Source organism: Lampetra planeri, chromosome 1 (genome assembly GCF_965212315.1).
Source record: "Lampetra planeri chromosome 1, kcLamPlan1.2.h2, whole genome shotgun sequence".
NCBI classification, from domain to species: domain Eukaryota; kingdom Metazoa; phylum Chordata; class Hyperoartia; order Petromyzontiformes; family Petromyzontidae; genus Lampetra; species Lampetra planeri.
In genome coordinates, this window is record NC_136107.1 from 7,875,583 (window position 1) to 7,901,541 (window position 25,959).

At 41.8% G+C, this 25,959-nt stretch overlaps 1 protein-coding gene across 9 annotated transcripts in view; it reads left to right on the forward strand.

Moving 5' to 3' along the window:
- LOC144736511 (supervillin-like) overlaps positions 1–25,959 on the forward strand; it is a 144,101-nt gene that overhangs the window by 62,604 nt on the left and 55,538 nt on the right. For 7 of the 9 annotated variants that reach the window (XM_078619094.1, XM_078619169.1, XM_078619241.1 and 4 more), the window contains 7 exons: positions 930–1,049; positions 2,401–2,435; positions 3,393–3,457; positions 6,736–6,875; positions 12,961–13,165; positions 15,611–15,806; positions 19,185–19,374. In XM_078619094.1, the coding sequence (XP_078475220.1) occupies positions 930–1,049; positions 2,401–2,435; positions 3,393–3,457; positions 6,736–6,875; positions 12,961–13,165; positions 15,611–15,806; positions 19,185–19,374 (951 nt within the window). The remainder of the gene's footprint in view (positions 1–929; positions 1,050–2,400; positions 2,436–3,392; positions 3,458–6,735; positions 6,876–12,960; positions 13,166–15,610; positions 15,807–19,184; positions 19,375–25,959) is intronic. The other 2 variants (XM_078619388.1, XM_078619467.1) reach the window with 2 other exon arrangements.

A 25,959-nucleotide genomic window follows, 5' to 3' on the forward strand; every position in this document is an offset into this window, starting at 1 on the left:
ATTTATTTTCTCTTTTTTACCTACGTGACTTTACCGAAAAACCAAAGAGTATGGACCCTTGCAGTCACGAAAACTTCAAATCTAGAATTATTTCGGTTGTTCAACACAGTAGATGTTAAGATTGTCTCACTGTCACCTCACTATTGATAACATGTTTGTTTATGCACGTGAGCCCACTGCAGCACACATTATGTGTGTGTGTGTTATATTGTGTGCGCACACTGGCACCGCTGTTATGGGACCCCCCCACCTAGTTAATTACAAGCAGTAGCATGTGTGCTTTGTTACTGAAGTTTTTTTAACTGCTGGTTTTGTCTGGCTCAAGTGGCCTGCAGTGTGCTGCTGTGATGCATGTCCACTGAGAATGCTCCCTCTTTCGTTTTAGACCGTGAATTTGTGTTGTTATGCACTCTTTCTTTAAAGTCCCAGTCAATGCACTTATAAGTGGTTTGTACTTACAATAAAGTTTTGTTTGTACAGATTAAGACTGATGACATATTCAGGGCAATTGCTTCGTGAGATCTTGTGCTGTGTCAGCAGTTGACGTGGGCTCTGTTATCTCACTGCGCAACTCTCACCGGTCGGGGTCGTGTTTCATGGTTGACATGAATGAAGTCCACATTTCTTGCAAAATACTGCTATTTTGATATCACAATTCCGTGAACCTACATACTGTGCAATCCAGCTGTTGGCCGCGTTTTTGCTGTGATGTGGACTGCGATGGCTCCATGCATTGCATTTGACCCCACTGGCCGTCCACCGTCTTCACTGTTGTCGTTTGCATGCGTTCACATCGTGCGCTTGTGTTGATGTGTGTGCATGCATACGTGGTGCTTTGCGTGTTGTCATAGGCTTTTGCCGCATGTCACTGTGCTGCTCTGCTAATGTCCTGTCTTGTTGCTGTACCTCACCCCACTGCATGCCTGCAGTAGTAGTGGCGGTAGCAACGTGGCACGCTCACCCCGCTCGCCCCGCGGTGCTGAGAGGAGGAGCTCGGAACGCTTCCGCACGCAGCCCATCACATCTGCCGAGCGGGAGGACAGTGCACGGTACCCAGGACACACAGAGGAAACCCTTGCCTGGAGGGGATAACACTCAAATGTCAACACAGATAGATTGAAGAACCTATTGCTGCATTCATAGCCAGACACATACTCGAAGGTCAAAACCTGTGGATTTACAAAGGGCAATAAATAATTAGCATTACTCAAGATCAAAGATTAAGATATGATAAAAAAAATAGTCAAAGTCTGCTAAATCAGCATGCCTGGAAAACATCAGTGGCATGCATGCTCAAGCAAATATAACAACAAGAAAACCGCCAAGCATTTCGGTAAACATTAAAATGTGTAATAATAATGTATAGCCCTTTGTCAATCCACTGCTGGATGTAGGCCTCCCCACCAGCACCCTGATAAACATTCCTTCATCGTTGTCATTGTCCTCATTAGAAGCAATATCAACTCAGCAATTACAATGGCAACGGCAACATCGTTTTCATCATCATAATCATCATATGCAGCAACAGCATTCGTTTTACGTTATCATCAGCACCAATTATCACAATTCTGTCATGTCAACTCAACCCTTAACACTGCACACTTTTGGCCATTCTGCAATTGTGCGATGAATCGTGGCAGAATACATATTGTTTTGTACGTAATGGGTTGTACATGAATTGCCACGTGTGGCATGTTTTTGTTTATTTATGGAATCGGCCATCGTTGTGCAAAAAAAGTGGCAGAATGACGGTCCAAAATAGGTACATGAATCGGAACATACATATGTTCACATAATACCCTGTAAAAAAACAGGTGTATTCTTCTTCTCATGCTTGTTTACCCAGGAAAGCCTCCCTGAGTTAGGAGGGTCCTGGCAAGGTTTCACAGTAGGGGGCGATTATTGCAATGTAGATTAAATTACACGTGAGTAATATGCAGGTAAAATTCTTAAAATTTGGACCATGAAGCTATCACACAATGGCCGACAGTCTTGCGAATAATGTCACGAGATCTTTAATGCCCACTGTGAAGTAGACGGCACGCATTTGATATGTTAAATACACCCGCAGTAAAAACCAGGACCGCTGCTGGATTCGAACCTTGAACCTCTACAACCAAGTGGGAAAACGCGCTCCTGCTTGGCCATGTCATCACCAAATGTTATTATTCATTGCAAAATAATTATTAAGCCACCTTGGACTTTGAAGGCATGGTACATGTCACGTGACATTAAACATGATTCATATCACAATTGTTAATAGTAACATTGGAAAATATTTGTACGTTTTTATGAGGTTATTGTGGTTGTTTTGTGGTGAAATTAAAGATAAATGCATTTCGGTGTGAGTCGGATCTGAGAAGCAGCAGAGTATAAAATAAGGGCTTGTTTGTTTTTCAGCAGCAGACCTTTCATCGGCCTGGATGGGTCAGAAGGTGAGTTCCCAGGAGTTTAGCCATGCAAGTGGAGCTTTAATATCCACCCATATGTGGACTTTTTATGGCCTGTTGTTTGTGCCGATGGGTGACCGGGCTTTTTCTCGTGTGGCCTCCAGGCTGTGAAATTCACTTCCACTGGACATTCGGTCAGCTGACTCCCTCGGTTTATTCAAATCCCGCCATAAGACGCAGTTTTTTCAGGGATTGATTGGTGTAAACCTGCATGGTTCGTTTTGCTCTATACAGGACCTTGTGACCTTCGGTTGAAAGGTGCTTTAGAAGTGTAAATGATTCGCTCACTCGAGAAGAGAGAGAGAACGATTCAGAGGCACGAGGAAGCACAGACAAGCAGACGGCAGTGAGACCCTGCAGTCCTTCTATACATTAAGATTTTTTTTTAAAGACAATGAATGACTGTTTATACATGCGCGAGGAAGCAGGAGCACCTGGAGAAACCCCCATACAGAAAAGATGAATGATGAGATTATCCCACATTTTGCTGTGCTGCCATCTCATGGCAAGCCAGGGTACAGCACCTCGACACCCATGGCAAGGAAGTTTCGCAACACTTTTATTAACAGAGACAAAATGTCAATGAGGCCATTTAATTATCGATGCTGGGACCGTAATGTATCTTTTTCAGACTCATGCAACTTTTATTTATTTCAGCTTTGGTATGAGAGTTTGCTTGGCTGAAGGCTCAGTGTAAACAACTCATCCACACTGTTGACGAAACAGGTCAGAGGTTGTCAATAATAGGGAATTATAGGTATATTGGAAAAGTTTTTTTTATCATTTTTGGCAATATCATTACTGCTGATGTAAAATGAGACGGAAGGGCAAATGCTCTGTTGCGTCTATTACAGTTAGTGAAAAAGTGCATTACAGTTAGTAAAAATGCTAAACTAAAATAAAATGTGCATTGCACTGATGGCAGCTCATGATGTCTTGCAGGAGAAGAAGAGAAAGTGGATGATAAGGCAAAGATGAGTGTCGCTGAAAAAAGGTCACTCTTCAGGGTGAGTGTGAGGGAATAGATTGCAGCGGCTGGTTTAGAGGAAGGAGTGGCGATGCTTTAATTTTATTCACGACAGTTTCCAGTCTGGTACATCAATACCCCGATTTACGTCTCCCCTTTTTACGTCGTTTTGAAAATATGTCGTTACCTTATTATAAATACTACTACTACCTTATTTGCATCACCTCAACCCAAACTTATGTCGTTTACAGCATCATCCTTCCTTTCTCGTATCCGTCGCCACAACAGCATTTGCCTCCACCTGCCCTGTGAATTGCTTTGATTTATGTTGTTTCGATATTCGGCGCACCTTTCAGGAACGCATCCCCGATGTAAACCGGGGGTATTACTGTAATTAAATATAACTCTTCTCTTGTCACATCAAAAGTTAAAGGTCACCGGTTTTGAACGTATTATATGGGTGATATCTCTCGAGAGATGCGAGACAAATCACGTAATGGTGGTGCTTAATTCCTACTCACCTGCCACCCAATATAATGGATGCTGGCTGTAGTTGAAGTATCAACTGGTCTATTATTACGATTATTACCAATCACTTCTGCCATCATCACACACATGTGTGTGTCCTGATGGCAGCTATTCCACCTGTTTAGTTTCAGTTTCATTTTTCGGTATAGCCCTGTGAGCCATGAGGCTCTTGCAACCGCAACAAACAAAAACATGAACAAAGAACATCTTAAAATGACGACGCGCAACAGAAACATCCAGGAAAAACCAGAAAAAAGCACCGTATTACAACGCTGTGTGCAAAAATCCCAATGGGATGCAAGTCTAACAATAACAACCATAAGACAATTTAGTTAAAGTTATCAGGCTAACTCCATACTTCAACAAACATGGTTTAACCATACGTTTTCGAAATCACCAAAAGAAAGCTATAAAAACAATGTAACAGTGATCATAGGAACTGTGATTCATAATGGATGCTGGCTGTAGTTGATGTTACCAAAATAGCTATTGTTACCACCATTGTTTGGTAAATTTAAGTTGTGTTTAAACCCTCAGAGGGGAAAAAAACCCTGTAAATAATAGCTCGCTGCTCTTCTAATGTGCAGGTTTTCAAGGGTGCTGCCATTGTTGACCACGTGATACATTTTCCATGTCACAGCGTAATTTGCAGAAAATTAAAATCTTACATGCGCTTTCCATGGTCATGCACCATTAAGTGTGTAATGCTTACCGATTCACAGTGACATAGGTCACAGGATAACTCAAACCTCGTTGCTTATTGAAGCACTCTTGTAGTTTTTGGCAGTACTGAGGCTTGTATGGAGAGGATGCTAAGTATTTCATGGTAGAATAGCATAGGCAACTTGGAGGTTTGAAATAGGGCATTTCACAAATAGCATAGTGCATTTCACACATTCAGGGAAGATGTTTTCCATGGTGGGTGTGCGTGTGTGTATGCATGGTGATGGAGGGCAGGCTTCTTACACAAGTATAGCAATGGTCACCTATGGGTCACACACTGTGTAAGGGCCCACCTTGGGGTGAGCTTTCAAACTTATATAATATGTTTTTAGAGCTGGCAGAAGAAGGATGTGGCTGCTATATACATTGGAATTTTACGTGAAGATTTATTGATTTTGAGAGGTATATTTATGTATGAAAAATAAGAATAAGTTATACCCTTTCTGGCAATAAAACAGGTGTTAAGATGTTCAAACACCAAATAGAAATCTTTTGCGAGGATTCAAATCTGCATTAACCACACGTACTTGTGGTGAATATGCAAACAAACATGCTCTGATAATATATGCTTTGTCTTTGAAACTGATTGGCCTACACCAGAGACAGCCTTCTTTAGGGCCTAGCCCCACCAGTGTCAGACCAGAGAATGCCAAAAGGCGAACAATACAAAGACAATGCCACTATCAGAGCATTTATCACTCGGGGTGAGCAGCTACAAAATGGGACCTTTATGCCAGTATCAAAATATGAAAAAATAAGAATAGGTTCGTGGAAAAGGTTTCCATTTTGTGTTTGAACATCTTAACACCAGTTTTATTTCCAGAAAGGGTAAAACCTATTCTTATTTTTTCATACTTTGATACTGGCAAAAAGGCCCCATTTTGTAGATATATTTATGCTGACATCAGTTAGTTTCTTAAAGATTTCCCACAGCATTTGTGTTGGTTTTTTGCTACAATGTCCACGCTTTTGAAGTTGAGTAATGGGCTATGATTTACTGTATGCATGTTTCAAGACTTCTGTTCTATACATTTGCGAATGGTAAACGTTGATCTCAGCAAAATGTGAACGGAAACATGTTGTTTCTCACGTTGAAAATCTCTTTTCGTGTTCTGCTGCAGTTATTTAATTTGCTAAAGCGGAAAGGTATTTTAATTCCAGAATTTCCTCTGTGGAGAAATCATAAGAGAACACACGAGTCACGTTGACATCAGAAAAGATCAAACTAATTGTGATCCACAGAAATGGCCAGTCTCCTGAAACCGATATTTTAGACGCCAATCGTGACAACCTTGCCGCAATGTAGCACAATGATAGAATATCGGTATTGGACAGTTCACTGCGTGTGCTTGCTCTTGCGTGCTGGACAGGAGCAGATGGCAGAGTTTGGGTTACAGCAGAAATCTGAGATCTTGTTGCAGGATGCCAGCTTACACGGCCGTGCAGGGTAATCCTACACATGTAATCTCCTTTGCCTAAATTTAGAAGTCTGCCTGAAGCTCTTCGTAGTTCTTCGGCTGTTCACAAAATGTACGAACGTGATAACACGAAAAGTCTGATGCTAAGTAGTCATCTTGTGATTTTGAGAAGCTAGTGGACGAAAGATTGCCACGTGAGTTGTTGGAGATCCCTGCGGCTTGTGTTACCATTGCCATTATTTTTAGTGGGCTGCATAGAAATGCGTCCGCCACATTTTCCTTAGGGCAGCGGTTTTATTTTCTGCCGCCACCAACGTTTGAGAGAGCGCTGCACACCACAAGCACACTCGCTCGCCTTTCACTACCATTACAGCTTTACGGCAAGCTTCGTCAGTCTTGTGTAACTGAAAAAAAAAACACGATGGTAGTGAATGACATGATGATGAGCATCCTCCTATACTTGCGCAGATTTTTTGTAAATTTATATTCTTATTCAGGAAGATTATGGCTAAAAAACACTTTATTTCATTGGTGTGTTATCATTCTCGATTATCTTAAAGTGTGGTAGTACTTTGAGCAAAATTATTGGGATGTGTTTCTGACTCAATGTCAAAATGTTCACCTTCGTTTCTCCCTTTGTCATGCACAGGAGCTGGAGAGGACATCTGTGGAGCTGTGTGCTTCACCCAGCGGCAAGCCACGTAGCCGCAACGCAGCCGTGGAGAGACGGCTGCGAAGAAATCAGGAGCGTTCTCGCACCCAGCCCGTCGACTACAACCCTGTCAGCAGGTGCAGGCACGGCACACTCCACACGCTCAGCACACTCCACACGCTTAGCACAGCCTGCACATATCAGACTCTATATCCAGCCCACACACAGTACGCACACGCTGTACACACTTAAAGCAGCATCTTAACACTCTACATCCAAACAGCATTCTCACGTACACTCTACTGTGCATGCAAACACTCTAAACGCGATACACCTAGCTTACATATAATACATACACACATACTTCACCTAACCTTCCAAAACAAACTCCTCACATTATACCCCTCATTAGACATACAATCCATCCTCCCCAATGCGTCCATCGTAAACACCCTATACACATTCACGCCACATCCAGTCTGTACAACCTGTGTGCACCAAATTCTATACCCACTGAGTGAAGCCTGGACACATGCCACACACACTACAACGAAAATAGCATGCGCTTGCCACACGTGTTGTACACAAATTTCCCAAACGACGAACACGGCTTGTTCTATTTTCCAATGTATGCTGTTTACTTAGTGTTTTTTTAATACATTTAAAGTTTTTGTCATTGTATTCTGTTCGACATCTTTCACACTGTGCGTGTTGTTTTTGTGTTTGTACCCCATGTCTCCCTTGCAAAATATACTCTTTTGAGTGGCCTATCACCTGGTTACAAAGGTCAATAATATATTGGTTGATGAAACATACACACACAATGCCTAACATACACATAATCCTTGCTTAATACTATTGATGATTGCGTTGTAAAATCAACTTTTTTTACTGAAACTTCTTGTAATTTAATTTGAAAAAAAATTGTTTCAGTTTAAAACTGTTGTTTATAGCCACAAAGGCTAGTTATTATTAAGGATTGTGGCATTAACATCTGGAGTTTATACGTGTAAAGCGATTTTCTGTGGTAAACCTGTACAATATGGAACGAGATGTGCAATTTAGTCTCCATTTGCACGGTGAATAATAATGGCTATCTTTAAAACCGTACTTTATTAGCAAGCGACCCTTTGTACATGCCTGCTTACTGAGTGAGTTGCCGCTCTTGCATTGTTTCAGGCTCGCAGGGTTATCAGTTACCGCCGTGGATAGAGTCTGTTAGTCTGGAGCAGTTGCCTGTATTGATGCAGCCGGTCTGGAATGGCATCATGTCCAGGCTTTACCTTTGCTTGAGGCTATGCTATCGAGGGCCCACGCAAGTATTTCTGGGTTGAAATTGTGTAACAAGAAAACCATGCATTGCTATCCTATTATAAGACGGATATCATTCTAAATACTGGCATATATTGCTGCAGTTTGGCATATGGCAGAGGACCTATGGTTGATAAACTACATTTATAGGGAATATCATTACAGTGGATTGCATAAGCTCCAATACAATTGAGGACAGGTGTCTTGCAACGGATGCTAGAAATTTCATGGCAAGATAGAATAAGCAATGCAGAATTCCAGGAGAAAACGTGACAGGTAAGTTTTGTAGATATGATCTGGCAAAAAAACAGTTGGGTAGGACGTGTGTGAAGGACAGAGGGGGGCTGATTGGCGATACAGCCATTGGAGTGGTCTCCACGAGTTCGGCGACCAAGGGGAAGACCTTAAGATCAAAAGGTGGGAGACTGTGAGGGCGGATCTTAGAGGTCACTGCGTGTTGACTGTTCAGCAGGTACAGAATCTGCCAGTGGGTAGAAAGCGTCGGCGAGGTGAGGTCGTGGTATCAACGGCTTTGGCCACGATGAGATCTTGTCAATAATTACGTCAGCTTAAATGGCAGCGGCAAGTGCAATTAAAATTAACAACATTACAGTGGCAATTTAGCGATCAAATTTATGCAATTATTTAACAGATAAACAAGGTCTGCTTTTAAACAAGCTTAGTGCTGTGGAATGGAGACAACCAGGGTCAGGATATCCTAATAAAGGATTGACTCTTGGTGTCAATTTACCTTGATGCTGTGCCCTCTTGCACTCCCCCATTCTCTCTGTGATAGCAGCTGATTGCAAAGCCAAACATAGCTCACATTTGATGCCAGGCACCAAGGCCTGGCGCCAGGCACCAAGGCCTGGCATCAGCCATTGCTCTCCCTTTTGCAGCATATGTATATTTTTACTTTTGCATTCTGGCCATCAGGTGTTGAAATGTCCACTATCTACTTTTAACAAAATGGGGACATTAAATCTGCATATGTGCATTGCGTATTCCTCAAGAGCACAAATTACACACTCTGACGTCTTCTCATCCACCTTCCCTTCCACACTTGTGCTATTGCCTGCCCTTGGCAGCACACACCGATGCTAAAATTAGGTCAGGGAAAATCACGACTGGAAATGGATTCATCTGCTGGGCTGAAGTTATGCGACCTTCTCTCAACATTTGGGGTTTTGTTTCTCTGAGAAAAATATAAGAGGTTAAACATTTGGCCTTTTTAAATGCGAATACAGTGATACCTCGGTTCACGAACGCTTCTGTTCACGAACAACTCGGTTCACGAACAGAAAAGTTCATAAAAATATGCTCTGGTTCACGAACTCCGCTTCGGTTCACGAACAGGAGCCGCGGCCATTTTAATGCTATTTCCAGGCTGTCACATGGTCGTGACTTCCTGTAGGAAGATCGTGGAGAGAAGAAGAGACACAGAAAGAAGTACTGTGAGTACTGTGAAGACACTTTCAGTGACTTTTTGCTTTTTGGTGTGCTTTTTAGCACATACAGTACTGTACTGTACTACTGTACTGTACAATACTGTACTTACTGTATTGTACAGTTCACCCGTTTGAGTGCTTACTGAAGTCATCTCAAGCAAGGTTAGTGTTCTCTCTTTATACATTACTATACTGTACAGTACTAATGTGTATTGTAATTTGTTTAATATTTTTGTGCTTCAAAAACCAAAAAAAAGGTCAGAACGGATTAACCAGATTTCCATTGAACCCTATGGGAAAATGTGCCTCGGTTCACGACCAATTCGGTTCGCGACCAGAGTCAGTTCACGAATTAAGTTCGTGAACCGAGGTATCACTGTACATGGTCATGCAAAGGATATAGTTGAACATGAAACTTGCCACCAAAACACTGACCTAAATTCCATAAATTATACAAATTATTTTGGTGATGCTGTGTTGTTAGTGGTGCACAAGCACATTAACAAATATGATATTTATTTTGGGTAACTTTCCATAGATACTCTTTGGTTTTTTCGGTAAAGTCACGTAGGTATAAAAGAAAATAAATCACGACGTTTCGATTGCAACACAAGCAATCGTCATCAGGTGGGAAAATCACAGCAAGATTTTTTTTGCTGAAGTGGGAGAGAGATGCCATGGTAAGAGGTTATATAGGTAAGAAAGGTGGGAGGGGCAAGGGGGGAGAGAGAGGGGGGTAGGGGGAGGGGAGCACTGTGTGGACGCTAGGAGAGGGAAGTGAAGCTAGACGGGGGGAATTGGGCAGGGGCTGGAAGTGGGAGGCCGAGAGAGCTGGGGATGCGGGGGGGGGCAAGTTAACTCGGAAAAATAGACTAGTACCCGGACCAATAGGCTAGTACCCAGACCTGGCAGATATGATAGAAAGCAGTTAGGGTCTTACCTGGTTAATAACATCCTTCCAATGATTGCTGAATTTGTATCCATCTTCTCGGTTGAAGTTATGTCTACGTTTATATATCACGGATTTTGTGTACTGTATTGAATATTTTATTTTATACCTACGTGACTTTACCGAAATAACCAAAGAGTATCGATTCCTGCAGTCATGAAAGCTTCAAATCAGGATTTCCATAGATAATTGTTTTACCTTTCATTAACCGGCGAAAGGAAATAACCACCACTCATAACAGCAGCAATTGTGCTAATACCTCTTCACTAAACTTTCTTAGCGATCATGTTAATGTTAATTATCGCAAGTTTTTTTTTTATCCAACACTACTTAATTGTCTCCTTTTTTTATGTCAAATCCAACAACCCTGGGTAACAGCGATCCTCCCTCCCACATTCACTGCTTAATTTGAATTGTCCCCTATCTCGTGTTGAGTGCTTTTCTCTTGGCTGTCAATTTGTTTTAACATGTACAGCTGATCCCACTGTAATTTTTTAGCCAAGTTATTTTTAACATAGACTTTGGATTTATAGTGGCCTGTCATGTTCTCACGAAGATAAAGCAAAAAGGATCAGATTTAAAACATTTGAGTAGCGGAATCAATAACATTTCTTATCCTGCATTGCACATTGAGCCAGTTATCTTAAAATATCTATCTCTTTATTCTTACTATGTGAAATAGTGGCACCTAAAATGTGGTAATTGCAGGAAAGTTGATTGAAAGCCTTCTAAATAACAGTTTGTGTTCTTCTAACAGACATCGTCAATCGTTGTGCAAACCTGTTGTCTGTGACTTGAGTTTTAATCACAGCTGTGCTGTGTTCCTTATTCACCTTTTGGCAGAGGTGTGGACTCGAGTCATGTGACTTGGACTCGAGTCAGACTCGAGTCATGAATTTGATGACTTGCGACTCGACTTGGACTTGCATAACAATGACTTTGTCCCACCTATGAGATGTGGACTCGAGTCATGTGACTTGGACTCGAGTCAGACTCGAGTCATGAATTTGATGACTTGCGACTCGACTTGGACTTGCATAACAATGACTTTGTCCCACCTCTGCCTTTTGGCAATCTTTTTAGGTTTTATTACAGTTCCAATAATGTTAAATGATGAAGTCCCCAAATGCGGTTTGTATGGCTTTTCCATATCACTTGACGAATAAAAGTGTCACAAGCCTTTTAATTGGTTCGTTGGATAACTTCTGACTCCCGCGCACTGTCTGTTGTCTTGTTTTTTTTCTTCAACACGTTGAGGCATTTGCAAAACATATATTTCATGACATTATCAGATGGCTTCATGAGCAACAGCTTCCATTCGTAGCAGATTGATCAAACACCAACAGCTCGCATCAACTTCAGCAGTTTCCTTCATCAGAACCTTTTGTCAACATGTCTATCAGTTGCCTGCTTTCACAACAGCTGCTCTTATCTTAAGAGCCCCCTCTGTCAACATGAGCAGATTGTATACCCACGGCAGCTCGGCCTCGGTTTGAACTAAAATTTATCGTAAATTTAAAGTTATTTTAATTAATATTTCACGTCGAACATTACTCGTTTTCAGGGGTGTCCATGACATCTGTTGAATTAACATAGCAAACATTTGATGACACGGTAGACAAACATCTAAAGTCTATAACTTACATCGGCTGTATTTATACAAAGAAGATAACACCCAGACAAACATGTAAGTACATATATAAATAATTAGGCGGTGCACGCCATCCGTACTCTGCCTGTAACAGTGACAGATGTTGTGTAAATGTGTTGTAAATAAATATTTGAATAAGTCGAGACTGGCGGCATGTTTTCAAGTGTCTGAGAGGTCGTTCCATGTTGAAGCAGATGTGCATCTCATTTAATAATGAAAGTAAAATAATAACATTTTTATTTAAAGCTTTCGTGACTGCAGGGATTCAGATTCTTGGTTCTTTCGGTAAAGTCACGTAGAAAGGAAATAATAAAATATAAAACAATAAAATTCTCACGACGTTTCTATGTAACGTTACCGAAAGAACCAAGAATATGAATCCCTGCAGTCACGAAAGCTTTAAATCATCTGATGATGATTGCTTGTGTTGCAGTCGAAACGTCGTGAGAATTGTATTGTTTTATATTTTTATTATTTTGTTATTTCCCTTCTACGTGACTTTACCGAAAGAACCAAGAATATAAAATAATATATTTAATAATTAACTGAGTGTCCCTCCCCTCCCAATACTGACCACAAGAGGGCGCTTGTGAATCCTACAGTCTGACCCCTCAGCAATAGTCAACCTAAGGCCACTTACCCCACATGTCCCTTCTCTCTCAAGGCCCTGCACCAAGAGCAGCCACTAGAAGGTGTTCACTCTTCATCCACAAAATCCATGCGAATACATTATCCTCTGAAACATTGACTCGTTCTTCAGTAGCATGATCACTTGGCTGTTGTGTACTAATTATGCCACACTTGGTATTTTCAAGCAACAGTTTGACAGCCAATCTCGTTTCCCTCTGTTTTGGTGACCGCAGAAATGATGTTTCCACCATGATGGAAGGAGTAGATGGAGAGGACGACACATCCCGGCTGAGTTTGGTGCAGAAGATGGCTCTCTTTAACCAACCGTCCAAGCCGTTGCAGCCACAACTCTCCTTGCGGCAGGAACCCGAAGTGTGCAACCGTCGCACCAACCTCCGTTACCAGACACAGCCAATCACAGCCAGAGAGGTGCAACAGGTGAGATCGGACAGCAATTTTGTTCGTAAGCAAAATGGGGAAACGATGAGAAGGAGGGGACAGCCATCATGACCGTCTATCATTGTCACAACCATTCATTGTCATGTCACCAGTGAGATAATCTTTTATCATAATTCATGAGCGCAGGCTCAAAGTCCCAAAGAATGCCAAGCAGCCAATAACAACGGCACTATAAAAGTTGTAATCGACACGAGTAAACACGTTTGTTGAATTGAGCAAGGTTATTATATAAGAGCTTGGAAAAAGAGACAATGGGAGGGGGATTATAACGCAGTGCAGTGCGAGGGAAGAAGCAGAAAGTGTTGTGACTTGCATAGTGGTGGCTGAATACAGTATGGATGAGACAAAACAGTCCGAGTGGTAGACCAAATTATCAACATGTGTAGAGGAACTAAATTAAATTAAAATAAATCACGACGTTTCGAACGCAACACAAGCGATCATTATCAGGTGGAAATAGGGTAAAACACATAGCGAGGGAACACATAGGGGGACATCACACACATAGCACATAGAGAATGGTAAACTGCACGGAGGCAAATACAACAATAAGATGGGAGACGAGAACTCAACAAACCTTAGAAAGATAATGTGATGCAAAACCAGTCGGCCAACAACACAGTTAGACACTAACCTGGTTGACCACGTATTTTAAAACAATTATTTCAAAATATTTATTTTAATTTAATTTAGTTTTATTTTATTTATACATATGTGACTTTACCGAAAAAAAACCCAATGAGTATAGTAATTTCTGCAATCACGAAAGCTTTAATTCTATATTAATGTGTAGAGGAATCAAGTTGTGAAATTCATAGGAACCATGGTAGTAGCAAAAGAATAGTAATAAGGAGGCGACTGTCCACAAGTGAGCGAGTGACTGGATTCAATTAGTGAGTGCTCAATCATCACTCAACCTGTTTGCTGTACGTAATATCAACATAATTTATCATTAATCTGCATTCATAATCATAATAAATATAATTGTCATGCTCTTTGGTTCTTTCGGTGAAGTCACGTAGATAGAAAATGTACAGATCACGACATTTCAATCGCAACACAAGCCACCGTCATCAGGTGCAACAAACACAGCAGGAGGACTGCTGTGTATCTCTTGCTCTTCGGGTTTTTTTGTTCCTGTTGCCCTGCTCTCTAACATTGACATGCTCATCTTCTCATTGGCACACCTCCGGTGGCTGGGCCGTCTCACATTGACATGCTAATCTCTCACATTTACGTACAAATTCCTTCTCTAGCTCTGCCCACTTACCCTTGGGTTGAACCCACCAAAATCCTATATAAACTCTTGTTGCAGCAGCGCTTTCTCCTACGTCAGTAGTCCTCCTGTTGTGTTTGTTTCACCGGATGACGGTTGCTTGTGTTGCGATCGAAACGTCGTGATCTATTCATTTTCTACCTACGTGACTTTACCGAAAGAACCAAAGAGTATGGATTCCTGCAGTCACGAAAGCTTCAAATCATCATTGTCATGGTCATCAATAATACTGATTACCATAAATTTTATCATACACATATTATGATAATTTAAACACATGTCACTGGCTGTTTTTCTATCTTCCTTTTTTACTTGAAATTACATTTTTTGTGAAACTCTCTTCCCGTGGGCATCGATGTGCCCCACCATGGCTTGCCAGCAGAATGCAGGACAGCAGAGTGTGGACAAATATCATCTGCCCCTTCTGTATGGGATAGATTGTTGCTCCGTCACACTTGTTGGTTTTCTCTGGCTGCTTTTCTCCCACATGTATACACACTCACTAATTGGCTGAAAACATCTTAATATGTAGAGAACTGCAGAGCAATTGATGGTGCCAGCTCACCGGCTGGCAGCCTTGCAGCTTATCTGTGCTTTCTTAGCAATTTTGAGATGCAATTTACATGAATGACGCTATATAAAACTTATCACCAGATTTTTTAAATATTTTAGTTACTGTGGATAAGAGTAGATTTACTTTATAGAGTATATGCCGGATTAGATTCTGCCTATATGTCCCAGCCAAACTGCAGGTGGGAGCCTTCCTATTTGAATTCCCTCGAATCATCTCTTTTTCCCACATTCTTGGTTGCTCAATTTAAGAAATGTATTAACTCGTATTTATTACAACTTTAATAGTGCTGTTGTTGTTGGCTTCTTGGCATATTTTGAGACTTTGGGCCTGTGCTCAGCAACAATGATTATAATAAATAGAAACCTGTGCATATTTTGTGTGCAGTTACAGATACTGTTTTTACCGTGGTGCAGTGAACAGCCGCTGCTTGTGCATGCCGTTTTGAGGTGCGGCGCTTCTACTGTGCGTGCTGTCGCAGCGGTTTCCCGCGTAGCTGTGAGTGTTCCATCATAGCGCAAAGTTGCGTGACGGAAAGCCGCTGTTTTAATCGAGCATCGATCGCCGTACGTCTCAGGGCTTATCGCAACAGAAGCTGGAAGAAGCTGGTGGCCATGACGCGAGGAGGTCTGGCGTGGCCGCCGCCACCGATCACCATGGGAGCCGTCGTCTCGGCGAGCACGACGGCTCACTCAGCCTGGGGAAGCCTCCTGTGGACAGTGTTGGTGCCGCCAGGACCCGGCCCCCACTCGGTCGACCAGTGCCCCTCGCCAGTGAGTTACTGCCCACCTTGTCATGACCCACACACCATGGGTACGATTAATTCCTTATCGTCGTAACCAGGGGGAGGCAAATTCGAGGCTTAAGCCAAGTTTTATGCAGATTATCTAAAGTTGCCCTCGGATGATCCATGAGCCATGTTGTGTTTATCTTGTTTTAGAATGGGATTACTCAATAAATATATTTATTTACCAAATATGAAGTAATAACCAGCTTTAATATCCGGGGTGCATGGAAATGCACTTGGCTATTTCTACGAATACTGAATACGTGTACATATTTAGCAAATCCAAATTGAAAGCAGAATAGTATTTTTTCAAATCTGTCTTCATCCTCGGTTTAGCCAGACTGGATTGTGTGAGAAGTTCACAGATCCGTGAAAGATCTGGACACAGTCCCATGAGTGAGCTCCTCTAACAAGCGAGGCTGTGCTGGTTATTTAGCTCGCATGCCCAGCCACCACATGCCCATGCTGCTTCTGTCTGGCCAGATAGATGGGGCTCAACGTACGTGGAAGAGGCTAGAGAAGAGATGAACTGATGTGGTACAGAAGGATCTGGAGTTGATTGGACTTGCCAATGACTGGCCTCTGTGGAGGAGTTTCCTAAAGAACACTGCTGGGGAGTTGGCAGTTACTCTCCAGAAACAATGGAGGGCAGAGGAGCGACTAACATAACAACGAGCGGACCACCAAGTGGCAAAAATGCAGAGATTTGGCAATGGGGAGCACAGTTGGTACATCTACCAGTCATATCAGTCAGTCAACCCATGGCACCTGGGTCTGTTCTGTGACCTCCTGCCAGCGGGCCTTGAACACTTCACATGGCCTCAAAGTGCACCGAGCATGGCACAAGTGCCGTGGTGACATCCCCTCCACTTCATGGTGAACGGTGGTTGTTATACCACAGCCACATTTTCCAAATATGGGATTAGGCCCTGATTGGTCAGCCCTGTCTCATGCTGTTGTGTAGTTCATGTGTAATCTTCTTGCTGCACTTTAGACTTGGAATGTGCTGTATTGTGAGGTGCTAACACAGGCTCTGGCTATTTAATCAGGCAAACTAACACACAAATCATATCCAGAATTGAGCGGAATGGTCATTTTCCTTTTAACTCTAGAACCATAAGGAAGAACCCAATCTAGATTATTGTTGTTGTTATGCTTGTTCACCCGGGCCAGCCTAGGATGGCAGCCGTGCTGTGTGCATGGCCGTGATGCCATAGTCACGTACGTGCCGCTGCCAAGACTGTGCCAAAAGTGCCACTGAAGCTCGCGTTGAACAGAAACGTGTGTGCTGTTGTGGAGGATTATGGGTAAATAAATAAATTAATATATCTAACAGTCAGTCACTGCACATAAGAATACAATATTTTTATTTATTGTATATATTACCCACAATCTCCTACGAAAGAGCATGAGTGTAATGTGTTTTGTAGTAAATACATGTAGCAGGTCTTGTGTTTCATAATAAATATCTGTAAGGAAATACCATAACTGTTCCAATTAAGTAATAATAATATTTTTATATGTAGTAATAATCAAAATTCCTATTGTAAATGTGCTGGGCTGGGTGGCCGCTGTGATTACTGGCTGGGTTACACATTCAGCTCAAAGATGGATGCAGAGTTTTTTTCCATCAGCCCTTTATTTGTGCAGTTGTTATGGAGACCCTTTTGTGAGGCAACTACATGTGTGCGGAAAAGCAGGGGAAAAAAAGATTTTACCACTTGAGAGAGAAGGCTGTGCTTGTGTGCACACTGCCAGCTCTTGGCAAGCGGATGGCTTGCGAGAGATATTAGGTTCCATGTTGGCAATCATTGGCAACGTCAGTCACCGTCAAGATCCCTGAGGCTCTTACTTCTGCATCATCTTTAGGCGTTAACTCTTTCGGATGCCATTTTAAAATAGGCCACGAGCCGTAACTCGATACGACTGTTATTGCATTAACACCAGAATTTCAGAATGAGTAAGTTATAGTGAACGTGTACGAGGGCATATATATTTGCTTGAATATATACCTGTATAAATACGTGCATGCTTCCATTCATAGCACGTGAAACACTAGTCTCAATCTTAATAATTGTTTTGAAGCTATGTTATTATTCTGATTTTTCATAGTGAATCACGAGATATGTGTCACATGAGACCGATATCAAAGTATTTATGAAAGTCCTTAATGCTAACGTGTGCGTAGAGCTCACGCTCGCTCACGCAGCATGTCATTTGATTTCTATCAGCTCTGCAAATTTCATATTTTGGCACGAGTGACATGTGACACACTCTTTGGCAGGACACTTATAAAATACGCTTCTAATGTGGATAATTAGGCTTACTGAAGCAGCCTGAAGTAGGTTTGTGATGTAATTTCACAGAACTCTTCTCTGACACATGGCAGTGCCACTACCTTTTTACAACGGTTCCGAAAGGAAATTCTGTCACCTCTTGACCTGGGACCACCAAAAGGACAATTACTAATATAATTAGCCAAGAATATGTGTGTCCCGCGTGTGACGTCACTCCACATGAGGGCCACCCCCTCATTAATATTCATGAGTGGGTAGATTATTACACTTATGCAGAGGAAGGTCGAGCTGAATTAAATAATGTATTACGCAAAGTCGCTTCAAATATGACGTTTCTTTACAGAAAGTGACGGTAAAAAATAAATATACACAGCACAGTGCTACATCCGTAAGTAACGTCACTGCAAAAGAGCCCCCCCCCCCCCCCTTAATTAATATTCAATTTACACTAACGCACAAGAAGGTCGCGCACTCAACATGCCGCATCCCTCTGCCTCATTAATAATCATGAGCGAGTGACGTCACTCCACATGCCGCACACCTCCACAATAACCATTAGCGGGTGACGTCACTCCACATGGGGGAACCCCCCTCATTAATAATCATGAGCTGAACAGTTTTTCTATTTTAGATTTACAGTACTGCAATATACACCCGTCCTTGGACGGGCAAGAGGCTAGTTATAATATAGTTGAGAAAAAAGAAAAAAATACCTATTATTTAATGGCCTAGTGATGCTTTAATAAGTACGTATATGGTCTCAGCATGTTGAGAATGAAGAGCCTTTGATCAGTACTTTTGGTACATTCGTCGTATTTAGAATAATGTTTATAGCAGGCAACCTCTGGGAATGGGCTTGGCCTGTGCATATCATTCCTCTCATGCTGCTTTTTTAAGTTGCAAAATGGAAGAAATTGAATTAAGATTGTGACCAATATGTGGTTCAAGAGCGTTTTATTTGAAAGGAATTCCGCATTGTGGAACAAGTTTCTGATTGGAAAATATTTTTAAACCAAATAACTGTAACAAAATGGATGCTTTACAAATGGCTGATATTTTTCGTACAGGTGGTGGTGAGTCAGAGGGTACTCCTGCTATCTCCATGGTAACACGGAACACATCGACATCGCCATGGCGACGATCTCCATCATTAGGCAGCAGCGAATGGACACCTGGCAAGGAGAGGAGCGGGGAGCTGAGGTGCGCGAAGGGCGAGAGCCCACCGTCACGTGAGGGCGTGCGTGCCAACCGAGCCAGGTACAGCCACCGCCACTCCACACAAGTTCACACAACAGCATCCACTGGCCTGGCTGACAACTTCGAGTTTATTTGGCACCATTGTTACACGGTTAACTAATTGCAACCATCTTTTATCATAAGGCAATAACACAGATGGATAAATACAGCATGTCTACGTAACAGGGCACAAATGAGACTGGCTAATTATGGACTGGCCACTTCATGCTATTGGTTTTCTGTATAACATGAAACTAGTGAGTCTGGCTGTGTGCCACTGTTCAAATAACAGTTAGGTGATACGACTCACGGTTGCCTGTTCACTTCAGATGGGCGATTCTCGTGGTTCTTAGATTAGAATTGCGATTGCATTCTTATGATTGAATGCAATTTCCTAATGGGATTGAATGGAAGGAAATATTTGGTTATAGGCATAAAAGAAGATGTATCACTTATTATGGGCATTATTAGAAGATAACTCGCGTAAAACAAAAGCAATTGTGCACAGCATATGGACATTGTATCACCAGCATTGTCAAGTGATGTTGGTTTCCTGTGCTCGGTAAAATCTTTGTATTTTGGATAAATATGTACAAGGCGCCCAAGTAACACATTCATTTCAATACAATTAACATGCTCAAGAGCAAATAAATGTAAAACACCATAATTCAATGCGAGTATGTGAATGTATTATGAATTAAGCCCATGCTATTTCATGTTCAATTTTGAATCACCCTCAACATGGATGGCATGTTTCTACACCCATGCATTCTTCTTATACATCGGATAGTGTAGCAACTACAAGTAGCTTGTGTAGCTGAAATCATATTGCATATTTTAAGGTATAATTAGAAACTGTTGCTCTACCCAGTTCTGTGCTTTATTTTGAATCCTATTTACATTACAGCGCTGTGCAGAGGCACGGTAAAGTGTTACACTTTTCATGAATACAATGTTGTAATCGTGATTTTGCTCCTGCACTGTGATATATACACAACACATTTGGAGAGGTGTGTGCCATGCATTCCTAATGCATGGTTCTTCCTTACCACCACCACCACCACAGTGTGTGAATACATAGCAGGCGCGAAATGGTTTGTAGGAATAGGAATACTGTAGAAGTGTGAATATATGAACACTGCACACAGTGTATAGGGCACTGCACTACCACCACTACTGTACATCACACTGTTATAGTCACTGTCTGTGTGTGTGCGTGCAAAGCACAGTGAAAACATTGCACCAGTGCACTTTTACTACTGGGTAGGGCACGCTAAGTGCATAGGGATTGAATAATGTACCGAGTCAGCTGTAGTCTAAGAGCTGTGGTTTTATATGCGTCACAGCAATGAGGTGACTCATATTTATTTGTGGTCACAATTCAGTTATGGGAATTCTGGATTTCTTCAGCAGGGGCCAAGTCTCTCCAGATGACAACTTCCCACAACATAGAATTTCAATCCTTGAGGGTGATGGCTAAGTTGATTCCCAACTGAGATTTGAACTCGCAGCCTTTTCATTGTGACTCTTGGGCTGGAACCGTGGTATAGCCAGGACAGATGTGCTCCTGTGAGATGGTGAGAAAAGTACTCGTGCCATTTTGTGTTTACTTATGTTGAAGATGTTGGGGAACAGCATGAATTGTTGGTCCTGTTGAGCTACACATGAAAAATGACAAATTCTTAATATTCGGGATGCATGCTTCCAATACCGAGGTGAGCCAGGCCGAGTTGTGTTCCCATGAAGTGCGTGGGCTCGTTCCCTCTGGTTGCATGCCCCTCGCCCCTTTCTCCAAATGCCCACCCTTGTCTCCCCCTCCTCCCCAGCAGCCTAATCTGTGACCCTGGGAGAGCACACCCCCTATGGATAGGAGCCTAAGGGAGGTCACGGCTGGTGGTCAGGAAGGGATGCTTTACACAACTTCGTTTAGACAGGGTTTTGTGTAATCCAGGGGTGAGGATACATTGCTATAAGTTAGACTTGTTAGTACATTCTACCATGTGGTCTCAGTAGGGTGAGCGATATCACGGTGTAGGCATCGTGTTGCCGTGGTGACCTTGTAACATCACGGCTGGTTCTGCAGTTGATGTGTGTGAACATGTTGTAACTCCACTGCAAGGGTGCCCCCAGTGCACGCTTCTGGATTCACGCAAGCGGTCATGGTTCTGCTTTCAAAAAATAGGTACACACCAGCATGGCTTTGTCTTGGAAACAATCCAGTTCCTCAACCCATTTCACGTGCTGTTGAAATGAGGCATGAATTAGCCAGAGATTTAGAGGCAATATGTCAACAAAATGTATTTCTCCAGAGTTTTTGTTCCTAAACCATTCTTCTGAATACAATAAACAACAGATGAAATGGGGTGCCACACCAATACACTTATGAGAGACGTAAAAACGCACTTATAAGGGATACCCCAAGGTTAATGCATCCCACGTTGTTCTCAATTACTTTCTGTTGAACTTATACGAAACTTTAGACATGCATCCTTGGGGAATCCATTTTACCTTAAAAAATGTATAGTTTTTCTTCACTTACCTCAATGTGGAACCATGGATGGCATTCCAAAGCAATAACGAATGCATTAGCCTTTCGCAACCATTCGCAAATAGCGTCTTACAAAGCAATATAAATTTCAAAATTGTTTCTACACAAGCCATCCTTCAAAGGACCAAACTGATGAAGATATGAGGGGACCAGATTTGGGTTCTACGCTGGATTGGGGGGGGCAACACAGTCCAACATAACTGTGCGGTGGCCTCTGACCTTCTCAGGCCAGTGCTGTTCATTGCCACTTGAAGGAGGGCTTTTGCTATCTGACAAATACGAATAACATTCATGACATTCCCATGAATTTATATTTTAAAAAAATGAATAAAGGGGCATTACTCTAGCTGAACATAATAAAACTGAGTATACGTTAAAAATTATTTGCTTCGAACAAAGAGCCATATTAACAATGGTTTTGTCAACAACAACAAAATGCACATTTTAAATGTTCATATTTGCTAAAAAAATCATCACTGGCCTATTCAAATGTGCAAACATGGTTGATACTGCCCAATTAACCTCTTCCTGACCCAATGTGTGATGACTTGGAAATGGGAGACAAATGCGTACTTGTAACCAGCAGGTATATATTGCAGCAGGCATAATTTCTGTTTACGTCCTGAAAGTTGCTGAGTTCCCACAACCACTGAAAATTGAGCCAGCCTAACTCTTACATGTTAAACTGGGAAATTGGCTCAGCCTTGCCAGTCCAACGCAGCTCCAATGGTGCCACGGAGATCACTTTTAGTGGGCCACGTGGCGCTGTTTGCTAAAGAAGCTACACACATGAATCCGGGTCGCTCTTGGAAACAAAAATGGGGTCAATAGAGAACAGAGCCAAGCGGCCGATAATGCCTCTCGTTTGGGTCAACTTTAGAACCGTGTTTTTTACACACTTTTATTGAACTTGTGTTGTCTGCATATATTATTTAAAAGCTTTGACGCTAAATATCTTCGGATCTACGAAGCCTAACGAGCTGAAATCTTTTACACAGACTCGTCTCAGTTGACAATTCCAGATTTAATGAAAAAAAAACGGCTACAGGTCCCGCCGATCGTGAACCTCTTCGTGTTTTTTTTACAAATTTTTGATCATTAATAATTCTACATATTCTTTTGTTCTTTCGGTAAAGTCACGTAGATAGAAAAATATATAATAAAAGTAAATTTAATAGAAATATCACGACGTTTCGATCGCAACACAAGCAGTCGTCATCAGGAAAAGGGGTTAGCATCTAAAGGCAAACTGTTTATAAAGGTTTGGAGATGGGCGTAGCCCAAGTATATCAGCAGCACCAACAGCATGGGCGGGGCAGCATTGCATCACTTTATTATTGGTTTTTCTATCTACGTGACTTTACCGAAAGAACCAAAGAATATGAATTCCTGCAGTCACGAACGTTTTAAGTAAAAAATGCTTCTACAGTTTATTTAGAATACTTCTGCATTTTACCCCCTCCCCCCTTTTTTTTGGAAATCACAAATGGTCGTGCCCAGCGAAGAGGGCAAACGTCTCGTCCAATCACAGCCGCTGTTGCTTCGCATTCTATGACCAATGAAAGGCGCCTCATCATGGCGTCATGGCGCCGGAGCGGGCGCTGTGCTACCTTCTTCCAGAGCGCGAGACCAACCAGTGCAATATTAATAATAATTACTACTATTAATATTATTAACATAATTACATACTTACAATCGTAATAAATAGCGCTGTCATTTGCTTTGTAACGCCCGTTCTGACGCGCTGAGGGCACCGTGGTTATGCTGAAGTTGCGTGAGCAGGTGGGATAGCATCAGCCAATACAAGCATATGCTGATTTTTTTATGGAACGAAAAAGATTATTGATTTTCTCTGGTCTGAAGGGAAGGGTGGAGAAGAAATTGGAGACAGAGAAACTGAGCCCAGGGAGCTGAACATATCTTTTTATTATCAGAATGATTCATCCAAGAATGCCACACTGAGTCTCAAGACACTTTTCCAGCAGGGAACTGTCAAATGTTTGCAGTAGTGGGCGATGTTGCTTTGTGTAATCCCCAATTGAGTAGTATTCAGGTTATTTTTCAGCATTGGGATGTTTGGCCAATACCAGTTACGTTAAATGTGTGAAACTAAACTGCTGTGCCATGTTATTCCTGGAACAGTCTGGTACATCTCGGGTGAGATTTCTATTTGGCCCTGGAAATGAAACAATTTTGTGAACGGTCCTTGTGATTAAGGAAGCAAAACGCTGCATAGGCATTCATAACAATCCCCATAGCGAGGCAAAATTGGTGATAATGAAGACTAACCTCACAGCAAGGCAGTTTCAATGCAATGATGACATTGTAGACAAGATGATTCTTAGGAATAGGTTTTTACCCTTTCAACTGGTACAAAAATTGACACCTTTATACAAGGGATCATGTTTACAATAACCACAACACAAGCAGTCAAAAATGCAAACAAAAAGAAACAACTCTGATGATGATAATGATATGCACTGTCCTTGAAGTTGATTGGTCCAGACCCGAGACAGCTATTGGTGTTGGACCAGATGATGCCTTTTGGCGTCATTTTGACTGCTTGTGTTGTGGTTATTTCAAACATGATCCCTTGTATAAAGGTGTCGGTTTTTGTACCAGTTGAAAGGGTTAAAACCTATTACTATATTTTGCCACTGGTAAAGGAGGTCTCATAAGTGTAAAATGATCCTTGATTGTTTTGTCCCTATCGTCCACCCGGCTGACAAGTTTTGATCGTAAAATTATGAAGAATACGTTAAATTCCAATCCCTTCTTAGTATGTTGGAGTATGTCCATTTGCGATGGAAACATTCATTTCTATGTATATTCGAATACCTTTTTGTAGACAGAATGCAGACTCTTCTGTTTTAGGAGTATAGATAACAAAGCCCATGCGTGACATTGCACAGGGAGTCCTTCCTCCAATAGTGGTTTGACAAAGGGCCATGTTTTATTTTTGACATAGTTGTGTAATAATTATGTAACTCCTTTACGTGCATGCTTGCATACACCACATCACATATGTTAACTGATAGAGGCAAGCACGAATGCGCACTGTAGTGACAATTCTGACAGTAGCGAATTTAATGACAAGACTAACGCGGAGCATTTTATGCAGTCTGCAATTTATACTCTTGAAGAGTGTATAATTAATCCACACAAAGAAATCATTTCAAAACAATTTCAGTAACTTAACGTTTATTGTAAGTCGTAGTAGTGAGAGTTGAGAGGTCAGCTGTATTGTTTAAAGACGGGTGCTTTCGGGAAGGAGTAATGTCTGTGTTACCTTATGGGTCAGAGAGAAGGACTTTCACAGAGAATCGTCTGGCCTTTGAATATGTACACGTGCGGGGGATGTTAGGAATGTCATGGGCACCTTGAGGTCAGCGAGCAAAGGGAATACCCAAAGCCAGATGGTGGGATAGTGTCAAAGTGGACTTTTGAGGTGCAGTGTTGACTTCGTCAAAGCTGCAGGATGCAGAAGACGGAAGTGATTGAGTATGTCATGTTGATGCCTTGTGAACACCTGCTGTGTGAATAGATGAGGTTTCACTGTTATTACCAGGTGACACATGCATGAACGCGAGTGTAATGTACACGTGTGTGCCTTGCTGTAACAATATATGTCAATGTAAACATATCTCCACGGTACATTTCTGACAGTTATCACAAATGAGAATACATGATTCACGTAATATGCACACCATCCTAGTTTAGCCACCAATTCTAAAATCTGAGTTTTCACTTTGTATGTAGAAAATGTGTATATTATAAAGCAGAAAGGTCATAGATGTAACGTGCTGCAACGATTTCATTGCCTACCCCAGTCACTTACAAATAAATACAATATCACATGTAGAATTATCTCTTTAAAATGTTCCACCAATTGTAGAGGATCTTGAAATGCCATCACATTTGGACATGGAATCAATTCACATTAATTGCTACCTTTATCACCGACAGTGAAAATTTGGAAGTAGTAGAGGCCATAATATGTTTAGGTAGTGATGTGTGTAATGCAGGGAGCTCTCAGAAGATAGTCAATAGATATATGT